At 34.6% G+C, this 21095-nt stretch overlaps 1 protein-coding gene and 1 long non-coding RNA gene across 3 annotated transcripts; both read left to right on the forward strand.

Annotated features, from left to right (window-relative positions):
* The first annotated feature begins 855 nt into the window (after positions 1-855).
* Positions 856-14373, forward strand: LOC113073845 (protein FAM219A). 2 transcript variants are annotated; one of them, XM_026246597.1, is made up of 6 exons: positions 856-1097; positions 5868-5967; positions 9611-9713; positions 10812-10892; positions 13219-13294; positions 14086-14373. In XM_026246597.1, the coding sequence occupies exons 1-6, from the start codon at positions 1038-1040 to the stop codon at positions 14242-14244; spliced, it is 579 nt and encodes a 192-aa protein (XP_026102382.1). In that variant the 5' UTR covers positions 856-1037; the 3' UTR covers positions 14245-14373. The 2 variants fall into 2 exon arrangements, with proteins under 2 accessions (XP_026102382.1, XP_026102383.1); XM_026246598.1 differs by having other exon boundaries at positions 13219-13273.
* A 3553-nt stretch (positions 14374-17926) lies between these two features.
* LOC113073843 (uncharacterized) lies at positions 17927-20149 on the forward strand. The gene is made up of 3 exons (XR_003280553.1): positions 17927-18033; positions 18885-19753; positions 20010-20149. It is a non-coding gene; the product is annotated as an uncharacterized LOC113073843 (long non-coding RNA).
* The last annotated feature ends 946 nt before the right edge of the window (positions 20150-21095 follow it).

The raw sequence follows: 21095 nt of genomic DNA on the forward strand, positions 1-21095 counted from the left end.
TGCAGACGGCTGAAGAGACTTGACTGGATTCTTGTGTAGGTTGTTTCAAAATAAAAGTTATTCAAAGGCGTAATTTGAGCAAAGTCTAAATCCTCCCCTAAAACACCACAAGATGGGGATAGCGACACTTGTGTTTCAAAGTTTCATAAAACCTGACACATGCAAAAAAAGTGTTTTTGTTGAGTCTAAGAATAACAATGTTGCCACTGGACTCTCTCTCTCTCTCCCGCCCTCTCTCTCTCTCTCTCTCTCTCTCTCTCTATTTTTTTTTCTTACCTGATTTACAAATACAAAACAAAACCACAGTAATTATCACAATAAACTATTTATATATATACATGATAATAAATTATAAAAGTAATTTTTAACACTTCTCAGAATCAGAATCAGAAATCAGAAAGAGCTTTGCCAAGTATGCTTGCGCGTACAAGGAATTTGTTTTGAGTTAGATGAGCTTCCAGTTCACAGAGACACCAACACACAGTCAAAAAAAAAAAAATAATAATAAAAAAAAAATTTGTAGGCAAAAAATAAGTGTATAAACAATTGTGCTATAAATGATAATGGAATAGGATAAGATGCAGGGATGTACTAGGATGGAAGGGTAACAAATAAATATAAGGATATTGCACTTTTTTTTGCATAACCATATCTCGTATTAATTTTTTATGGTATCAGTATCTGCACGATTTACATATTTCATCTGCCAATATTTGCTGTGCTGCTTTTAATCTGCCAATCTACCTCATGTAACACCGGGTGAGAGGGGTTACACTCACAGCACAGGAGCCGTGGGTTTCAGGCTTATTAATTATTCATCTACTCGTCATTATGGGAGGGGTTCCGCAACCGGAAGTCAGATGTTGCTGTTGAGTCACCCCTGACTGGTAATAGCCAGATAGCGGAAAACAGCTAGAGATGATGCTGGAGAGTTCGGCATCTTTGAACCATTCCAGAGAGTGAATAAATGCGTTTTTCAATTAGGATATCGCCTTGAGCATTTGTGCTTTACTTTACAAGACTGACGTTTAATCAAAATGATGGAAGAAATTGACAGATTTCAAGTACCACCAGTAAATCCAGAGATGAAGCTGTTGGTAAGTGTCACTCTCACTGCATGGAGAATAACAGCGTGTACCTACCTTTACAGGTTGTGGGAAATGAAACCGTGTGAGAAGATAGTAATTCTGTATTACCTCATTTAACCTGCCCCACAAACGCCGGTGCATTACCACATGTCATCTAGGATCGGTGGTTTTGTTTTTTTAGACAAAACGTATATATCCAACTATATGTTGACACTATGCCAGTTCTCACATTTACTAAGTTGTGTTTATATGTTCGTAAACCTGCTGATATTATTTTTGACTGACAGAAATGTCTGTTTTTTTATGATGTGTCTGATAAGTGAATGGAACATTCTTTTGAATCAGAGCTTTTCAATGAATCGATCCGCGAGGTTTGTTCACGAATCGGATTGAATGGAAAAGACGATTATTGTTCAGATGAATCGCCAGAAACCTACCCATCTCCACCCCCTATATATGTGGATCCAGCCCAGCCCCCTGGATATTGTGGTCTGCAGTGAGGGGCCACTGAATTAATGAGCTCTCAATTATGTCATTTAAGTAATGATGTGAAATTAAATTACTTTACAAAGCCGAATAGCAAAAAATGTGACAAATTAACTGCACTGCAATGTTCTTTTTGTGCCAATGTCAGGGCCACATGATGATGCATCTTTATTTTAAAATGAAATTAAATTCAAATCTGTATATTAAATGCAATAAAAAATTAAAGAACCGTTTGAATAATTTGTTAGAGAAACATAATGCTGTAGAATTTACGCACAAGGATGAAAATTACTAACAATACAGTCTGGAAAGTACTAGACTTGAGTAGATTTGAACTCGTCAACCCAATCCGAAAGTAGTAGCAGACACATCTTGAATTATTTTTACAGAGCTTGTGTAAATAAATATGTTTTCATTCAGTTAGTATGCCTGTATTATCCAGTGGGACTGAAGTGTGTAATTTAGAATATGCTGGTTTGGTGAGATATGGCCCCAGATGATAATTCCATTATTTTTTTCATTGGCGCCCCATTATTCCCAAAGTGCCAAAGTCCCAGCTGTTACCCTATACAACAAACAGTGCTTTCTCATGCTAATTCAGTCGTCTGTGGGCAGAAAAGGAAATAAACCCGTTGCAACATGGCTCCTGTTTTTCAGAGAAGAAAACTCCTTCCATTTAGGGATTTACTAGTTATTGGCTTTCAGATTTGTTGTACTCATCACCTTCATCTATAGAGAGATGATGATGACAGCTTATTAGGTCACATAAATAAGTAAAAAAAAAAAAAAAAGATGACTAATTTACATTTTCTATTGACATGTGGATAAAAGGAGGGCAGCAATGACAGTAAGCTGCCAGAGAATCAGTTTACAGTGACTGTAATTTTGCCAAGTAGGCTGTTTTCCAGGATCAGCATATTTTGTTGCTTCTAGAACAACATTCCTGTCAAACAAACATTGTCCTGAGTCCTGACACAAACCCTAACCATTCAAAACCCTATAAATCAGTGGGAAATTTAAGTAAAAGAACCCATCCCATCCCTTTTATTCTATTGGTATATTGGTATATATATTGGTTATCTGATTAACCACTGTCACCTGGTAGTCACCTTATGGATCATTCTTTGCTTTGGTTGGTCCATATACATCTTGCCATATTATCCCACCAATCCTTTTCATCGCCTCAGCTGTGTCAGCATTGGCTCATCTTCATCTCCTTCATCAACCTACATCACCAACATGCCTTGAAATGATTGACATCCATATAAAAATCCTGGAGGTCCCACATGATGCCATTAATCTATATTTAATCTAAAATCTTTACTGATGTTAATAATTGACCCTCACTTTGACATCCATTTTAAAGTCCTTGAGGACAAACATTAGTCCATGTGATAAATTTAACACGAGACAGTGTGTGTGTGTGTTTCTGTGGATGTGTGTCTTGCTCTTGCACTGCTCTAGATCAAACAGACTTGCTTATGTGTTTCAGTTCCTATATATTTCTGATCACTTTAGTCTTGTGACAACGCTCTAAATCAGCTTTAAAGAATGAGACCAGAGATAGTGTTGAATCAGATTGGGTTCTGTAGTGCTGTGAGGCTTCTCTTCTCTTGGTTTTCTCCAGTAGATCTTGCATAAATTTCACAGGCAGTTGTACATGTAGCTGGTGGAATAAGCAAGACTTTGATGTTCTTCTTTGTGGTGTTGCTCTGAGATTTGTGTAGTCTATGTAGCCTAACAAAGGCTGTCTGGAAAGCTCAATAACATTGGCTTACTCAACAAAGTCTTTTATAGACCACAAAGTACAAAGACAGATAGCTTTTTAAAATTGATGTTGAAGTGAAGCATTAACTCCTTGCTTTCGGAGGTGTGTTCTGATGCTCGATTTTCTTTTTTAATTATATTGTGGACGAGCAACAGCTGGAGATAAAGATGAATGACAATGTAATTCATGCCCAGCATATGATTAGAAGCTTCAAGAGCTTGATGGTATCCTGCTGGGCTATTACCCACAATCCCCCGCTGGTCTCTTTAGCTGGTGCTGAGCTTAAAGGGTTTGTGAGAGCCCTGCCAGGCCTACAGCTGGCACTATGCCACGACTGAACCAGTGGACAAAGAGGTTTCCTTCAAAAACAAGTCTGCTTCATGTTTGTTTCACAAATGGATTTCTTTATGATACAGGTCTTTTTTTTTATATCCAGTAACCCCTCCAATGGTTTTAGCATCATTTAGTTATCGCTTACATGAGCTAAGCATGTTTGTTTTGTTAATGTCAGACATTTGATATAAAATTAAATTAAATACATTTATGCATTTAGCAGACGCTTTTATCCAAAGCGAATTACAGTGCATTCAGGCTGCCAATTTTTACGTATCATTTGATACCGGGGAATCGAACCCCCAACCTTGCGCTTGATAACGCAATGCTTTACCAATTGAGCTACAGGAACACTATTGATATAAAATTTTGATATTGATATTTGATATTGTTTATAGGTCGGCAGTGGAAAAAGTTCAGAAGTAGTGCTAAAAATTAAAATGTTTGTCAGTGATATATATTTATTTATTATTATTATTTTTTGTTTTACTTTTTTTTTTTTACCAAACTGTTCCATTAGTCATCTGGTGTGTCATGAACTGCACCAAAAACATAGCATTGCTATAATCGCATGGCTCTAGTGGCTCAAGATGATGGCCCAAAGACTCTCAAATGGCCACATGCAATGAAGGCAGGCTTTTTTGTAGGTCATAATAGGCACTCTGTTGGCAGAGGCAGCTTGGGTGTGCTCTCAACACTTCCTCCAACAAGCTCCCTCTGTTCTGTCTCGAGTGATGTCACTGTGCAGTCCGACTCTACGTATTGAAGGCTGGAGCAACAAAACATGCCTGGTGTCATGCGAGCCAACTTTGCAGGAAGTACCGGCCGGTTACTATGACAGCTAGAATCTCTCTCCTTCATCCATCTCTCAACTAGCAGCTGTGCAGAAAAAAGGCTGAGGAGAATGGAAGGTGTGTTGGCTCAGACTTTGAGTAGTAATGAAGGCGTGTACATTTTATATTGGACAACAAGACAGTAAGATTTGTCTATCCATCGGTCTAATTTTAGTGCCATTAGTTCTATATATTTCTGAAAGAAATGTATTTGTAATAAAGACTCAAGACTTGCATATTGTAAGAGACCTTTGACTATTAAGCATATTTTACTGGCCTGTCGTACTTTTGATTTTGTTACAGATTTGTTCAGAAATTTTGTCAGTAGATGGTTTAAAAATAATTTCTATCAAATATTATTTATATATTATATGTATTTTATTTACTTATTTATTTTTGCCATTACTATCTAAAATGAAATAAAATATTTATTAAATATTGTTTAAGGCAAGACATCCCAAAAATAAACCAGTGTATTCATAATTGATTTGTTTTTCATATTTCCCCATTGACTATATTAAAAATGGCTTGTTGTTGTTGTTTCTGATATTTTATGTTAAAGTATGCAAAGGTACATTATCTAATTAAATATGCACTAATTAGATTAGACGTTTCTAGAAGAGAAGCCTGAAAATTGGATGAAGCCAGATTCAAAATTCTTATCAATTTAATCATAATAGTTAAAGTAGATTTTTTTTTTTTTACAGATAGAACTATTAGAATAGATTTTGGATATGTCTTTTTTATCACTCCATAAATCAGAAAATACTGTCAACTTCCAGAACAAATCATTTTCATAATGTTTCTAGGAATAAAATAATGTATTAATGCAGGCAAAATCCGGATTAATCTGATAACCAATAACCTTTCAGTACATTAGGAGTTTTCTATCCATCTCAGGTCCCAGAATCGATAAGTTGCCGGAGCACAGTTGTGAAAGCAAATCTGAGACGTTTTGAGAGAGATCTATTAAAATGACCTGTTTGGATGACAGTGTGGTGACATTATTGTGACTGGTGTTATTTTACCCAACACCCTTGATACATGCCCTGCCTCTCCAGATGCCATTATTTACAACCAGTCCAATTTTTGATGTCTATTTTTCATCAGCACACTGAGCATGGTTGGGGTTTAAGAGAGAGCCATTCTATGTTACATTGTTTCAGATTTGAAAGGCTTTTCCAGATTTGCTTTCTTAATTCATATCGAAACCAAAGCTTCGTCAAAATCCATTTGTCAACTAATCAATTTTGGAAATGTATTGCATATCGTTAATATCTAGCATCTGCACTCAGGAATGGAGTGTTGCATCTACTCATAAGTATGATTGTTTTTATGTTTTTTTTTTTTTTTTGTCAGGATCCTGCAGAAACGTCCACTTTGGAGGCTGAAACAGGAACGAGAGAATCAGAGTCAGTCACCATCAACTACAAGCCCTCTCCACTGCAAGTGAAGATAGGTAAGGCAATGATCTGAATAACATGCCATATCGACACCACTGGAATTTCTCCATTTGAGTGTAAAAACAACTGGACTGATTCTCCCACTTGATTCTGTGATTGTGAAGCATACGGTTTGGAGCGAGAGCTAAGAAGCGAAAAGCAGTAGGCCGTGTGAAATGGATCCGTGGTTTTCGATAAGCAGGAGTGTAATGAGTCTTTAAGTCTGAATGGTTCTCTCACATAAAGTAAATACAGCTTTTCAAATACAATCGTGGAGCTCTTTTGGGCTTTTCTTTTCTGCAAGGACATTTGAAACATGAGCAAAATAAATTTCTGTGTAAATTGCAAAAAACATCTTTATGTAATTTGTCAGGTTTCAAAAGCAACTAAATAGTTATCCATATTTTGGACCATTATTTGAACATGAAAAAATGTTTTAATGCTCAATTTCATTTGAAGCAATCTACTTTGTGTAACTTGTAATCTTTTAATAATGAATGTAATAACTTAATAATCATTTGGAATTTGGTATAATGCAAAATGTTTACATTTATAATAAATTTCAATTATATAATTTATAAACCATAATTAATTATAAACCAATTATTGGCTGTTTACCAAAACAACAACAACAACTTTTTTATTATATTTACATTTCTATTAAGCTTTAATTTATTCTTATTTCAGTTTGAGTAATTTTAGTTCTACAAATTATGTCAGTTAGTTGAAAACTAGTTGAGAGTTAGCTGTTTTCAAATTGAAAAGTAATTTTTTTGTTGAAGTTTTTCATCTAATATTTATTTTTATTTTATTGCAGCTTAATTTCAATTATGTAAAGCAATGTTTCATAATTTAAAATTTAGTCATTTAGCAGACGCTTTTATCCAAAGCGACTTCAAAAACAACAAGAGAGCAATGATATGAAAGTGCTATAATGAATCTCATTAAGCTTAATGCAATACATTAGTTTAATAAGTTTTTATTTTTTATTAAATAATAAAAAGAAAACACTGTAAAATATAAAAACAAATAAATAAAAATCAGACATCTCCAACTAAAATTTTCCAATGACTGATATCATGTTAATGTTTCAATTGGCCAAATGTAATTACTGTGAATTAAATTGTATAAATTCAATTAAGCCAATTGAAAAATGTAGATAAAAATTTTTACAGATAAAATAACAAAAATAAACAAAAATATTAGAGAAGCTACTTTTTATTTGTATTTTTATAGAAATCAAGCAGTTGTTTGACTGATATATCCAACAACCAATCACAGTTCGTTTCGTTCAGCGTCACGTTTAGGGCCGTAGAAATGTCGCCACAATAACAGACCGGTGTGTAAAACTCTCGGAAGTATGTTAAAGATTCTATGCCATGAACTTTAAATATTTCACATACTTTTGAAACTCCATTGTTTAGTTAATCATGCTAAGCGCTCGTCGACTCGTCATAGTTGTAAACATGACGGCTTTCTTTTTTCGTGAGGGGGTTTGGTGCTATAGCATCTTTGTTTCCAGGTGGAACGTTAAAGAACGTGACACACGCGTCTCCCGGAAATCCTGTAGAATTCAACAAATCCAATGACGACTCCAGAAGTGGTTCCACTTTTGTTTTTCAGATGTTTAGCCAACGGTCCGTGGGTGCGACGTCTGAGGCTGAGATTAGAAAGAACCAGTCTGCATCTGTTCATGTCGATTTCTGTTGAGTTGCGCGCTGTAGGGCATTCAGAAATACAGCAGTTGCTGTTGTTAATTAAACTTCACTTTACAGTCCTCCCTCTGACAGCCTTATTAATCTCCCACACACACATGCAGGCCAATGTGTGTAAGTCACACAGAAGTCGAGCTCAGACTTCACGCCTGAAGAAACCGTTCTCCAGCCAGAGAACCACGCAGAATGGAGAATATTAATAAGACTGTAGTCTCAATAGGGGTGGTTAATCTGTCTGATTTCCCGATTCGATTCGATTACGATTATTGAAGTCCCGATTCGATTACAGTCGATTTTCGATTATTAACGATTCTCGATTAACGATTATTGATTTTCCATTTCACAACAGTAAGTAGTAAACAAACTGTGTAAATCATTACTAATAAATGGTAGAAACAAACCGAATGCATGTAGCGGTTGGGATTTTCAGTTTACTACATGCAGCAGGCACTCTGATTCCATGTATGGGGCACATATATATTATTCATATGACACACAAAAACAAGTAGACAAGACCTGTTTAGTTCAAAATCTATGCCCCGTGTCACATCGCCTCTGCTTCTGCTATGAGCAGCGCGGCCAGATCTGCCTCGCGCACGCGCCGAGTGTGCACAGCTCGGACTACTGTCAGGGTCATTGCGACTCCCCACCTTGCCTCCTAACTGTCCTATGAATACTTCGACCTCGTCTAACATACCCAGAGGCATTGGACAAAGTTTCCACTACAATACTGTCACCGCGATTGCGGAGAGGTGCGGTCAGAAGACAAATATACAGGTCTAGCGCGGAAAAAATCTCCCGCTTCGTCCCCGCAACACTAACACGCCTGCTAATTTCGCAATGAACACTCCGACCCCTGCAAACATTGTTCACACCTCTGACATTTGGCAAAGGACCAATTACATTGGGCAAAGGATTCACCGTTTGTGCTTGGTGTACTTTCACTTTCAATATCACCGTTATCTTCTGGATACAGATATTCCCCTTCAGAATCAGTGTCCGCGAATAGAAGTCCCAACACTTCATTGCGGGTTTATTGAAGCTTTATTGATGCCATTAGATAATAATAAAAATAATAATGATAATAATAATAATCTAATGCCAATACTCGCTGACGTTGACAACATTGGTCAAATAAAATGGCTCACTCTCACACTAGCTCCGCTTTTTTTTTCGCACTGATTCAATGCGCTCTCGAAGATTTTGTTAAGGAGCATTACGTTTTTTTTGAGTCAGAGATTAAGTATTACATGTCTGATATCTGGTGCAGGGGAGGTCGCGTGAAATTTGACACCCTATTTGACAAAATCGGCCGTTTTATTCAGTGCCGCATCTTGTCGAGTAAACTCGACCATGGCGCCAAGAGGGTTAGAGCTCCTGCCATGAAAACCAAAATAAATCCACACGCTTGCTTTGAGCCCAGATGGAGCTGGGTGGTTCGGTTGGTTGCTCGCTCCTGGTTTTTCCATTTGACACACCTGTTCTGGCTGCTTGCTAACTGGAACTGGGCGCGTTCGTGACGTTCAACTCCCGGTATATTTTTTTTTACAAAATAAAATAATGTAAAAAAAAAAAAAATATATCGATTTTTGAAAATGTAATAATCGATTCATACTCGTCCATAACATACTCGCGATTAATCAATAATCGATTTTTTTCACCACCCCTAAGTCTCAACGTATCATAAAACTTTGTGCTGCCATGGTAATTATCTGGATTCAATAGAACACAGTCAAAGCGTAACTGCAGTTATAAATGTATGCAAGAAAGACAGTCTTCAGTATGCAAATGGCTATGAGAATGAAGACCAATACCGATTCCCCATGCAAATATTACGATCACACCATCAGCTGTTGGTTATGTTTTGAATGCTGAGCGTTCTATCAATGTAAGTCAACAGGAGATTTACAAATTGTTATTTTCTTCCAATTTGTTCTTTCGGTAGAGAAACAGCGAGAGCTTGCGAGGAAGGGCTCAGTGAAGAATGGAACTGTGGGTAGTCCAGTAAATCAGCAGCCCAAGAAAAATAATGTTATGGCCAGAACAAGGTGAGGTTTTGTCCACTCTCATTTTCATGAGAAATAACTTCATTAAAAATGACTTTCTTACCTCTTGTATATATATATATATATATATATATATATATATATATATATATATATATATATATATATATATATATATATATATATATATATATATATATATATATATATATACATATACATATACACACATACATATATATATATGTATGTATGTATGTATGTATGTATGTATGTGTGTGTATATATGTGTGTGTGTGTGTGTGTGTGTGGGTGTATATAAAACAAATGTATGGCCTAATAATAATGGTTGATAAGTTTAGTACATCAAAATATGAACAGCAACAACATCATATAAATCCCAGCAGCTTTATATGAAGGCTTAACCTTCTGTGAATGTTAATTAGTATTAGTGCAGTGTGTATGAGGACTTCTGCCTTCCCACCGGTCCCTAGGGCCCTGTCAGGATTAGCTCAAATGCAAGGACCCATCCGCAGGCCTGGTTTAGAGCACAGCTTTAGGCCTGAAGATTAGCTGCACACAGGCCTGCTTACTCTAATATCCAGAGGGCCAGAGATTAACTGAGCTTTTGTCCCAGAGATGAGCAACAAAAGATGTCTAGCGCCCGCTCTGGATAATGTAACAGGGTTTGATAATGTTAAACTCAGCCATGCCGCTTATTTATTTGATTTCCCTTGCCAGATTTGTCCTAGTACTTAAAGATTTGGGAAAAGTGGATGTTTAAATGAAAGGTTAATAGTTAAAAATAAAACCAAAAAAATGCTGCCTTTGTATATATATATTTTTTTTTTTAACAAAAATTGTAATTAAAAAAACACACACACACACACTCTAAATAACTGTATACATTGCTGTTATGTCAACCAGCAGCAACACCGCTGTCTAGATATTTGCAAAAAATAAATAAAATAATCCTTTTTCCATGTCACTAATTTGGCAGATGATCCCATAAGAACAACTTGTATAGGACCCCCCCCCCATAAAATGTGTCTTCATTAATATTCAAGCATAGATGTACCGTACATGTTTGATTGAACTGGTCTGACAGTCTCTTCCATTTTTTTCCTACTCTCTTTTCAGGTTGGTTGTCCCTAATAAAGGCTATTCATCCTTAGACCAGAGTCCAGATGAGAAGCCACTTGTAGCACTGGACACTGACAGGTATTCACACTAAAAACTTCATTCTTTTTCTGTCTCTAGAAATCGTTAGTGAATTTTCAGAATGCTTCACTTCCAGGGAAGGATTAGGATGTATCAAACTATGAGAGATAGAAATAAATCCACTAATTAAAGCTTTGTGCCATTTTCCTAGCAGACGCAACACCAGCCATCTCCATTAAAGAAGGACCTGACATTTAATCAGAATACCAACTAATTTTAATGTGACTAAAGCTGGTGCCCTTCAGTCTGGTGTGAGAAACTGGCAAAGCATAAAAGATTAAAAATTAATGTGCTTTCCGGAAGGCAAAGTTAGACATTTTAGCTTTGGCGAAATGAAGCAACATTTGCTTTTGCAAAAAAATAAAATAAAAATAAAAATAATAATAATAATAAAATTGTCATTGATCACAGAAGAGACTCTCATTAATTATGATGAAAATTGTCTGGAAAAGCAGAAGCAAGTTTCATCACCTGGTTCAGTTTGCAGTATCTTTTATAATATTGTGTCTTTAGGAAACACTTTCATGTTTTCTTTTGTATATTCTACCTCCGTTAAGTTAACGAATGTTGTAAAAGTTTCTGAGACCAATTTCATTTGTTTTTAATTGATTATTAACATAATTTTAAAGCATTTATTTTCATATGAACTTTGTCCACCCTCTCTCTGATCCTAATATTTCAACTGTATTTTTTCGGTACCTTTAATATTTATTCTGCCATTCAAAAAATTGGGGCCAGTATAACTTTTTTTTAATGTGTCTCTTATGCCAAGGCTGTGTTTATTTAATCAAGAATACAGTAGAAACATAATATTGTGAAATAATATAAAAATTTTAATTAACTGATCTATTTCAGTATATTTTAAAATGTATTTTATTTCTGTAATGGCAAAGGGGAATTTTCAGCAGCCATTACTCCATTCTTCAGTGTCACATGATCCTTCTCGAGAAATCATGAAACAATGTTTTAAACAGTTGTGTTGCTTAATATTAATATAATCTGTTTAATAATTTAATGTGCACTGTGTGTTTTGCAGCTTCATTTTCATAATTATAATTATCTTGTTTCAGGAAATAGTGGAAAACGCAGTTTTTGAATGATATGGTTCCAATGATATGGAATGATTAATGTGTTAATTTGCACCCAAAAAAAAATGAAAATTTTGCCATTATTTACTCACCTTCCGCTTGTTCCAAACCTGTATTCGTTTCTTTTGAATACTTACAGAAACGTATTTTGAAGAATGTCAGTAACCAAAGTAGCTGTTGACCTCCACTGTTTGGTTTCCAATATTCTTCAGTATATCTTTGTTTGTGCTCAACAGAAGAACGAAACTCATACAGGTTTGGAACAACTTGATTGTGAGTAAATGATGACAGAATTTTCATATTTTAGTGAACTATCCCTTTAAGAATTCCAGACTATGACATGGCCTTAGTGCAGAGGCACCATTAACAGTGTAATACTGGCCAGGATGTTTCTTGTCTAAGTTTCCAGGAAAAAAGCAAGAAAACATGTCTGTTGACAGAAGTCCAAAGCACTTGACATCATCGGTGTGGTTTGTGTAGCCTACAGGCCTCTGTAATGAGATGTGTCACAGTATGTGTTCAGCCATAATAGCGTGGTTGCTGTTCAGTTGAGATGATCAGGCACAGCGTGCAGTGTTTCACACAGATGGGTCTCTTAACTTAATGCTTTCTGTGCTGCCAGCTGTCTGTAGATTCTCTGTGACCTCAGCTGCCTGCGGTTGTGATTAAGTCATGTTTTAGGTCACTCATCCTTCAATGTCTGTCTCTTTCTGTTTTTCCATATCAGCCTCGCTGTATGTAACACTCATTCCCTGACATTTAGTAAATACACCCACTGTCTCTCACATGCTCAGGCACTTTGTCCATCACATGCTTGTACTAGTTGCTGTCATACTAATTCTTGAAGTGCTCAGCTTCATTAAAACAACTTGTAATTAACGCAGCAATCAGATTTTTCCTGATAAATTAATTTGGCTAAAATGTCATCTTCAGTTTTCTCTCTCACTTGCTGTACTGTGAATAACTTTTTTTTATGATAAAAATGTGTCTAATATTACTAGAAACCACATGTTGGAAAAATAAACAAGGGAAATCAACATTCAATATGGAAGCTATATCTGACATACCTAAACAGATCTTCGCTGAATCAAAAAAAAGGTTTGACTTTGTTTTGTCTTTACGTGAGCCATTTCTTCTTGGAATTGCAGCAGAAGGGATAATTTCATCGATCTGTGGCTGTTTACCTCCAATTAAGGTACCCATTTGTGACCATGTACTTACTTTTGTTTTTTTTTTAGTGACGATGACTTCGATATGTCCAGATATTCATCATCTGGATATTCCTCAGCCGAGGTGAGATGTCTAAATTACCAGGTACTTATGAAATGAAATAAAGCCACTTAAGTATTTGAACTCTTTGCCATCTCATTAGACTTATACTTGCCTCTACAGTACATTGTTAAAAATAAATCAACTGCTAATTGAGTAGAAATTTTGCCAATATTTTTATGGATATTTTTATGTTACAATATGTATTATATTTTATTTTATTTTTATTTATTTTTATTTTGTAGTTTAGTTTCGTTAAGTCATCACATATTTACTAAAGTGGCATTGTATAATGTAATATTTTAATGGTTCAGCTCAGTATACTATATACACACATACACACACACACTGAACAAAATTACAAACGCAACACTTTTGTTTTTGCCCCTATTTGTCATGAGCTGAACTCAAAGATCTAAGACACAAAAGGCCTATTTCTCTCAAATATTGTTCACAAATCTGTCTAAATCTGTGTTAGTAAGCACTTCTCCTTTGCCAAGATAATCCATCCACCTCACAGGTGTGGCATATCAAGATGCTGATTAGACAGCATGATTATTGCACAGGTGTGCCTTAAGTTGGCTTCTAATGTTATGCATGTATGTCTGTGTGTGTGTATATATCTATATGTACAGTATATGTATGTATGTATGCATGTGTATATACACACACACACACACACACACACACATATATATATATATATATATATATATATATATATATATATATATATATATATATACACACATGCATATTGGTAAATTATATTGTTTTAAATATTTTAAATGATCAGATAACTAACCATTTTGTTAAATTGTGTTCTTTTGCCACAGCAAATAAACCAAGATTTAAACATCCAGCTGCTGAAGGATGGCTACCGACTGGACGAAATCCCAGATGATGAAGACCTTGATCTCATCCCCCCCAAATCAGTCAACCCCACCTGCATGTGCTGCCAAGCCACTTCCTCCACAGCCTGTCAAATTCAGTAACCCCAGCCTTCCTTGGACCCCTCCTGTCTCAAGCCTGTGAGTTAAACTCACAGTTAGCACCCTCAGCATAGAATTAACAACTAAAGAACAAAAAAAAAAAAAAAAAAAAATAGAATGGGTGTATTAAAATGAACATAAAATAGGGAAAAGTAATGAATGAAAATGCACAAGTACGTAACAGTCTTTGGTTCCTCCTATGGTAGGACGTGATTATCATCACGAGAGGGCACTAGAGTTAGGTGTGTAAAGCTGCATCGAGGTGTGAATATAAATGCATGGTGCAACATTAGAAGAATCAGCTCTTTTGGAACAAAACAAAAATGAACATTTCACACTACAGTTCTCCCAACGTTTTTGTCTTAGTTAATCAGGAAGGACCCTTTACATCAAATCAGAAAGGTTTTCATTTTCACTTATATAATACACATTTAAAAATGATTTAATTTAAAGGGTAAGAGTATCTTTTGGCCACCCTAATGATTTCATTTTTATTTAAACTCCGTTTCTGTTTTATAGGTCTATCAAAGCAAAAATCTAAATTTTTTGGTTGCTCTAGAATATCTGCCTTTAACTGATGCTAGGAGAGATGTGTTTTGTAATGAAAGGGAGTGTATAGTGACCAGGTGAATTTGTTTCTCAGATCATTTAGATTGCAGACGTATGTATTAATATATTATTTGTAGCTTTGTAGCAAACACTAATAAAGGGAATTCTTTTAAATTGAGATATATATCGATACAGAAGACACCAATCTGCTATGAAATTGACAGCAGATTTAATTAAGTCAGGGAATTTTATTGAATAATTGATATGTGTTTACTAAGAGACTTTATTTTTTGAATATTCTTTTGTGTTCAGTGTTTCGGTCAGTGTTGCTTCACACAAACCCGACAGTTTAACTGGATTAAAGGAACTTAAATTTTAGTTTTCAAAGATAAACACAAGACACAAGATAATTCGGTACAGTTTTCTGATTTATTTCTGAGAGCTCTTTGTTTTGAGAATTGTTGCGACGTCTTAGGAGGGGAGGGGACGAAAGCTTGTATTGATTTACTTGAAGATAATAGCAGCTGCCAGATACATATCCCATAATCTCTGTCATTTAACGGACAAAAAAAAATCTATCAATTATGTTTAATCAATTTCTGTCCGAATGCACAAAATGTGTTGTTTCTTTTATTTTAAAGATGTAAAGGTGATGAAATGCTTATAGCCAGCATTCAAAATGTTGCCATCAATTAGTCACTTCTGTGAACTCATTTTTATAGTCATTTAAAAGTGCAGTACCATTCTGTCCGACATTAAGTGTGGTACTCTGGAACAGGATACTCTACATTTTCTGTTCCGTTCAATTTGATGCCTTTCCTTACAAATGTCTTTATAAATGAATCTCAGCTGTTTGAGTCAATGGCCAAATCTATATAACTTCTGTCAAAAACAACACTACAACACTCAGAGTATGAAGTTCTTTGCATCTATTTGAATATTGTACTGTTCTCTACAGTATGTCGGTTTTCTTTTTGTCTTGCAACAGTTGTTTGTTTTGTACAACTTACAGAGCACCTTATCGTCTTATCGCGTGTACATCGTCACCCAGTTGCCATTGCAGGCTGTAATTAAATGCCATTTCACCAAGCACGTAACCATAGTAACACTCAAGTTTTCATCTGATGTGGCAAATTAAGAGAATTTATGAAGGGAGATTACAATGTAGTAGAATAGTAATCTAATTTATATATATATATATATATATATATATATATATATATATATATATATATATATATATATATATATATATATATATATATATATATATTACACTACTGTTCAAAAGTTTTAGGTCCATAGGATTTTAATTCTTTCCCAATAGCTTACTATTTTTAAAGCATTAATTTGGAAGTGAAGACATTTATGGGGTTAAAATATTTCAGTTTCAAATCACTGTTTTTCTTTTGCATTTTCCATAATTACAATCCTGAAAAAAATAAACATCGTTTCCACAAAATGTTTTAATCAGTATAGTTTCAGCCATGCCATAAAAAAATTATAGTATAATTCAGACATTTTTTTTTTCTTGAAATCTTATATTTATTTCCCTCAGTTCTGGCTTTTCTTCTCTGAGATAAAAAGTCTCAAGTTTTATTTTTAATCGTGTGGCTGAAACAAGCTTCCACAGTTTTCATCATTGCCATCAATCAATTACTTTTTAAAATATATTACAATAAAAAAATATATATTTTATGTTGTAATAATATTTCACAATATTTCTGTTTTTACTGTATAAATTCTTTCTTGGTGAGTATTAGGGACTTTCAAGAATCTTGAAAGATCTAAATGTATGAATTGACAAGCTTTTTGCTTTGGTTATTGTGGATCGTTTTGAAACTCCTTCAGAACAGTATGCTGTTACATATTTTCTTTTTACTGTATTATTGCGTATAGATACAAAATGCAACAATGGAAACTCCCCAAACCTATATCCCGAAATGCTTACATTTTATTGTTGTATTAATATGCAGGCAAGTATTTCATACTCCACTGCCATACAGAGGTGCATTAACTCAGTATTTTTGTGATATCACGGTGCATTCGACACCAGCATGAGCATTACACAAATGTTTTCATTTGCCAATGTTATTTTATTCCAATGTTGGCCATGTTTCAGAGTGATATAGCCCTTAGCGTAACACAAACCTACAAAATGCCTGTTCAGTAGGCTTACATAGATATGTACATCGGATGGCAAGTTCTCTTAAGCCTGCCATTTCTAAGCTGTCATGGTACTTACAGATGACTGACTGATCTGTGTAGTGATGAATGAGGATGTCTGTCATCCCCTGTGCCTCTGCTTTGCTTCTTTGGTTCAAGATAATTACTCTGTTCTGTAACGCCTAATAGATTGTCCAATTTCTGTTACTTCACTTAAGTAGACTATGCCTTAAGTCAAGCTATACAATGGGTTATGTTATTTATTACCGGTGGTATGTTTTTAATATATTGATATACAGGATTTTTTTAACATTTAGTTTTTTGTTCTACTTTCTTTCCTTCATTTCCACCATTTCTGTCGATAAACATGATTGTGAAGACATGAACCGTTTCCATGCCCGTATTTAACAATGTTGTTCTGTGTAGTGAATCATATCAGTAAATACAATTACAGTAAATTACAATTGCACCACCCTTGTCCTGCGTATTTTTATGCATATGTATGCTACCAGAAAAAAAAGTTTTGACTATTATATATAATTTATATACTGAATATGAATTAGAAAAATGTTTATGAAATACAATTGTTTAAAGTATTTTTTTAAATTAATTTATTATTGTTGTTAAGGCTGTGGATACAAGTCTGACTCGCTGCTGTGTGATCATGAAGCTGCCTGATTTCACAATTGAGCGCCACCTAGAGGCCACTAATCAGAATGCACACAGCGGCTTTTAGACTGCTACCCCAAAACATTTCTTCAATACCAGAGGAAATTGTGCAGGTCAATCAGCAACACCTACTACAGTTATGCACAATTACGCTTGATGTATAGCGTACAAATAACTGTAAGCTATTTGTGATCAATGACAGAAGTAGATTATATAGATAACTCTCAATTCCCCAACCTGGTTCGCTAAAGGTCAGAAAATGAATTTCCTTAACTGTCTCTAGGGCTTTATGGTGGCTGAATCTCAGGTCCTGCAGAAGGAGACCCTCATGCCTGTGTGTGTGGTCCCAGAGGAAGAGAGAAGTCACTCAGGCTGCAGCAACTAAGTCTGCTTCTGTACTAGTGAGAGGTGAGAGGGATGCTACAGAGTACCAGCAGTCATAAAAAAGGTCAAATAATGTAACATTTTAGCTGTAAATTCTATAGCCACTCAAATTTATTATTATGCATGTATTATTATGACTGGTTAAAGACAAAATACAAAATAAAATTAAACAAAATAATAATTAAAAAACTGCCATAGATGCCCGTGAATGACTTGCTAAATAAAATAAAATTTATACAAATAAAATTAAATGCACCATTAATAATTAAACACCAAATGGAAAGTAATGTATTTGAATTGGATATAAAAATTTAATTTAACTTAAATTACACTGTTTGAACATAATAATAAATGGTCAGTAATACATAAATGAAACAGGAAAGAGATTTCTGCATTAAAAAAGGCATTGTTTATTATTAACTTTGCATCTATTTGATTTTATTTAAATATTTTAAATTTGTATTTATTCAGATGGTTTAGAATTAGCATTTTTTTAAATATGATATGGAACAAGTGATATTAAATTAAAATGAAATTTCAAATTTTCAGTTAATAAATATATAAACCTTGTCATTGTGTATACAAAGAAAAGTCTGTTTATTAGTACTATTACAGTACTATGACAGAAATCTTACCTGTTTCATTCATGTATGACTGACAAACATGCATCACATTAGTTTATTAATTTTGTTTAATCTTGGTTGGATTAAAAACATGCAATCCAAATGGAAATTATAAATGTAATTTGAATACATAAACCTTAAAAGATGTTAGGCCTACGTGTTTTCTTGAGTGTACTAAGTGCTGTACTAAGTAAATATTCATATAAGCAGATTTACAGTAAATTTTAAGCCATCTTTTTTTTTTCTTCTCAGTTCTCCGTAGTATCCTCACTGCCACCGCTTTCCAAATATTAGTGAACAACAACTCCCCCATCAAGCCTATTACCCATACCACCATCATGACTTTAGAGGTGAGAATGAAGGCTGGCCACACACAGCAACTCTGTCCTTTTCTGGAAAACATAATAGTGTTGGGCTATAATTAAACCTGTCAGTCAAGTCGATTTATTACTTCATTTCAAGGGAGTACTTCCTGAAGCTGGAGAAAACCCACCCACTATTGTAATTACAGCCCATTATGACTCATTTGGCCTTGCTCTTGTAAGTCACCACACACATATACACAGGGAGATCAACTACACTGAAGGCACTTTTCCCCCCAGTATATATTAATAAATGCTTCATCTTTTTTGGTCACATAATACATCACACTCTCTTTAAACATGATTCCGAATGATTTATGGATGTTGCAATTGGCATTCACTTGCTGTGGGGACTGAGCCTTTCAAACAGCCTTTCAAAAGAATAAAGATACTTTTGATATTTTATTTTTTCAAAGTACATTAGTTTTTTATTAATTTTTATTTTAGTGTGTATTATGAGATTGCATGTGTGTCTAGTGGCTGGCGTATGGTGCAGACTCTAATGGCATGGCTGTTTTCAACTCTTTCATCTCCTCTACAGTGACCCACGAAGCCAGGCTCCCTTAGTTCTTTCTTTATTTTATAAAATCAAATGTTTGTGTTGGGAAAATAATTTAAAAACTGGGAACACGAACACTATTTTGCATTATTTTTCATTAACATCTTTTAGATACCACCTTTTATTCTCCCTGACTGGTGGTGGTAAATATATCTTCCTGGGCACCAAGCGTTGGCTGGAGGACAATATGGACCATGCATGTGGGTAAATTATTGCCAAAATGTATTATTGACACATACTTTACTCCCTAGTCATTTTAATTTAGAAAGAGTTATTATTAGATCATATTAGATGTCTTTTTTTTTTTTTTTTTGTTATTGACTTTAATTTTTTTCCTTATGTTATACCTGCATAGGTTGAAATTTAATCAGTAATCAATAATCTGAATCTGTAATCCCATATTTCTTGAATGTGAGGCTTGGTTAATTTGTTTAAATAATTACTTTTTGTTTGCAGAACTATGTCTACACTAAACTGAAAGCAAATGTGAAAGCCAAGAATCCAATAAACTGGACTAAAGCAGAAACATTAGACAACCATTGCACATCTACAACACAAATTTTGGAATTCATGTCTTGATTTTTTTTTATTGTGTTTTATAATTCCCCTTGATTCCTTTTTTTAAATTAAATATAATTTCTCTCTTTTCGAATTGCTGACTTTCATTCAAAAATCCTTCTGGAACTTTACTGTATGTTTGGTCATTGAAGGGAAAGAGACAAAATCAGTTGTTTGGACTCTCATTTTGACAGCACCCATAGGTTATTTCTCTATGCGAGTGATTATTAAAAAAAGTAGAACTTGACAGAAACCACCCTTCAGACCCATTTCCTGTTATGAAGTATGTATGGAACGTTTTTCCCTGTGGAACTATCCGAGAAACCTCAAAGCTGTCCTGTGCATAATAGGTTGCTGATGGCATATTTGTTGGCACAGCTACAGATGATATTTTGTGTGGCTGACAGTGACTGTGGATAAGTGCCAAATGCTCAGTTAAATGACTCTCTTGATTATCTCTGATGAATGAAGAACTTCTTTCATTTATACAGGATAAGTCATTCATTATTGTCATCCAAAATGTCGTATCTACTACAAATGCATTAACAAATTCCCCTAATGTATCATATTATAGTTACTGTGGAGTTTAATGTCACATTTATGGCTGTAGTAGCATGATTCATAGACAGAGAAAGGGATATTGACTTGCTTTCCGCAGTTCTGTGCTTTTTTATATATATTTTTATTCAGCACGGATGCAATAAATTGCAATAAATTGATAAATAAAGAGATTTATGATGAAACAAAAGTTTTCCAATTCAAAGAAATGCAGTTTTTTGTTCTTCTTTCTATTCATTTGACAAACCTGATATATTTATCATACTTCACACAAAATTATTAAACCGCACAACTGTTTTCAACGTTTCAAAATGAGCAGCAAATCAGCATATTAAAAATAATTTCTGAAGGATCATGTGACACTGAAGAATGGAGTAATGATGCTGAAAATTTAGCTATGCCATCACAATAATAAATGACATTTGA

This window comes from Carassius auratus, unplaced genomic scaffold (assembly GCF_003368295.1).
Source record: "Carassius auratus strain Wakin unplaced genomic scaffold, ASM336829v1 scaf_tig00012979, whole genome shotgun sequence".
NCBI classification, from domain to species: Eukaryota; Metazoa; Chordata; class Actinopteri; order Cypriniformes; family Cyprinidae; genus Carassius; species Carassius auratus.

What these genes read in the sequence shown, in the direction of transcription:
- LOC113073845 (XM_026246597.1), top strand. Translation starts at nt 1,038, where the DNA reads ATGATGGAAGAAATTGACAGATTTCAAGTACCACCAGTAAATCCAGAG. An exon ending in TCCACTGCAAGTGAAGATAG is followed by an intron (nt 5,968 to 9,610) that starts GTAAGGCAATGA and finishes TTCTTTCGGTAG; the next exon opens with AGAAACAGCGAGAGCTTGCG. An exon ending in AATGTTATGGCCAGAACAAG is followed by an intron (nt 9,714 to 10,811) that starts GTGAGGTTTTGT and finishes CTCTCTTTTCAG; the next exon opens with GTTGGTTGTCCCTAATAAAG.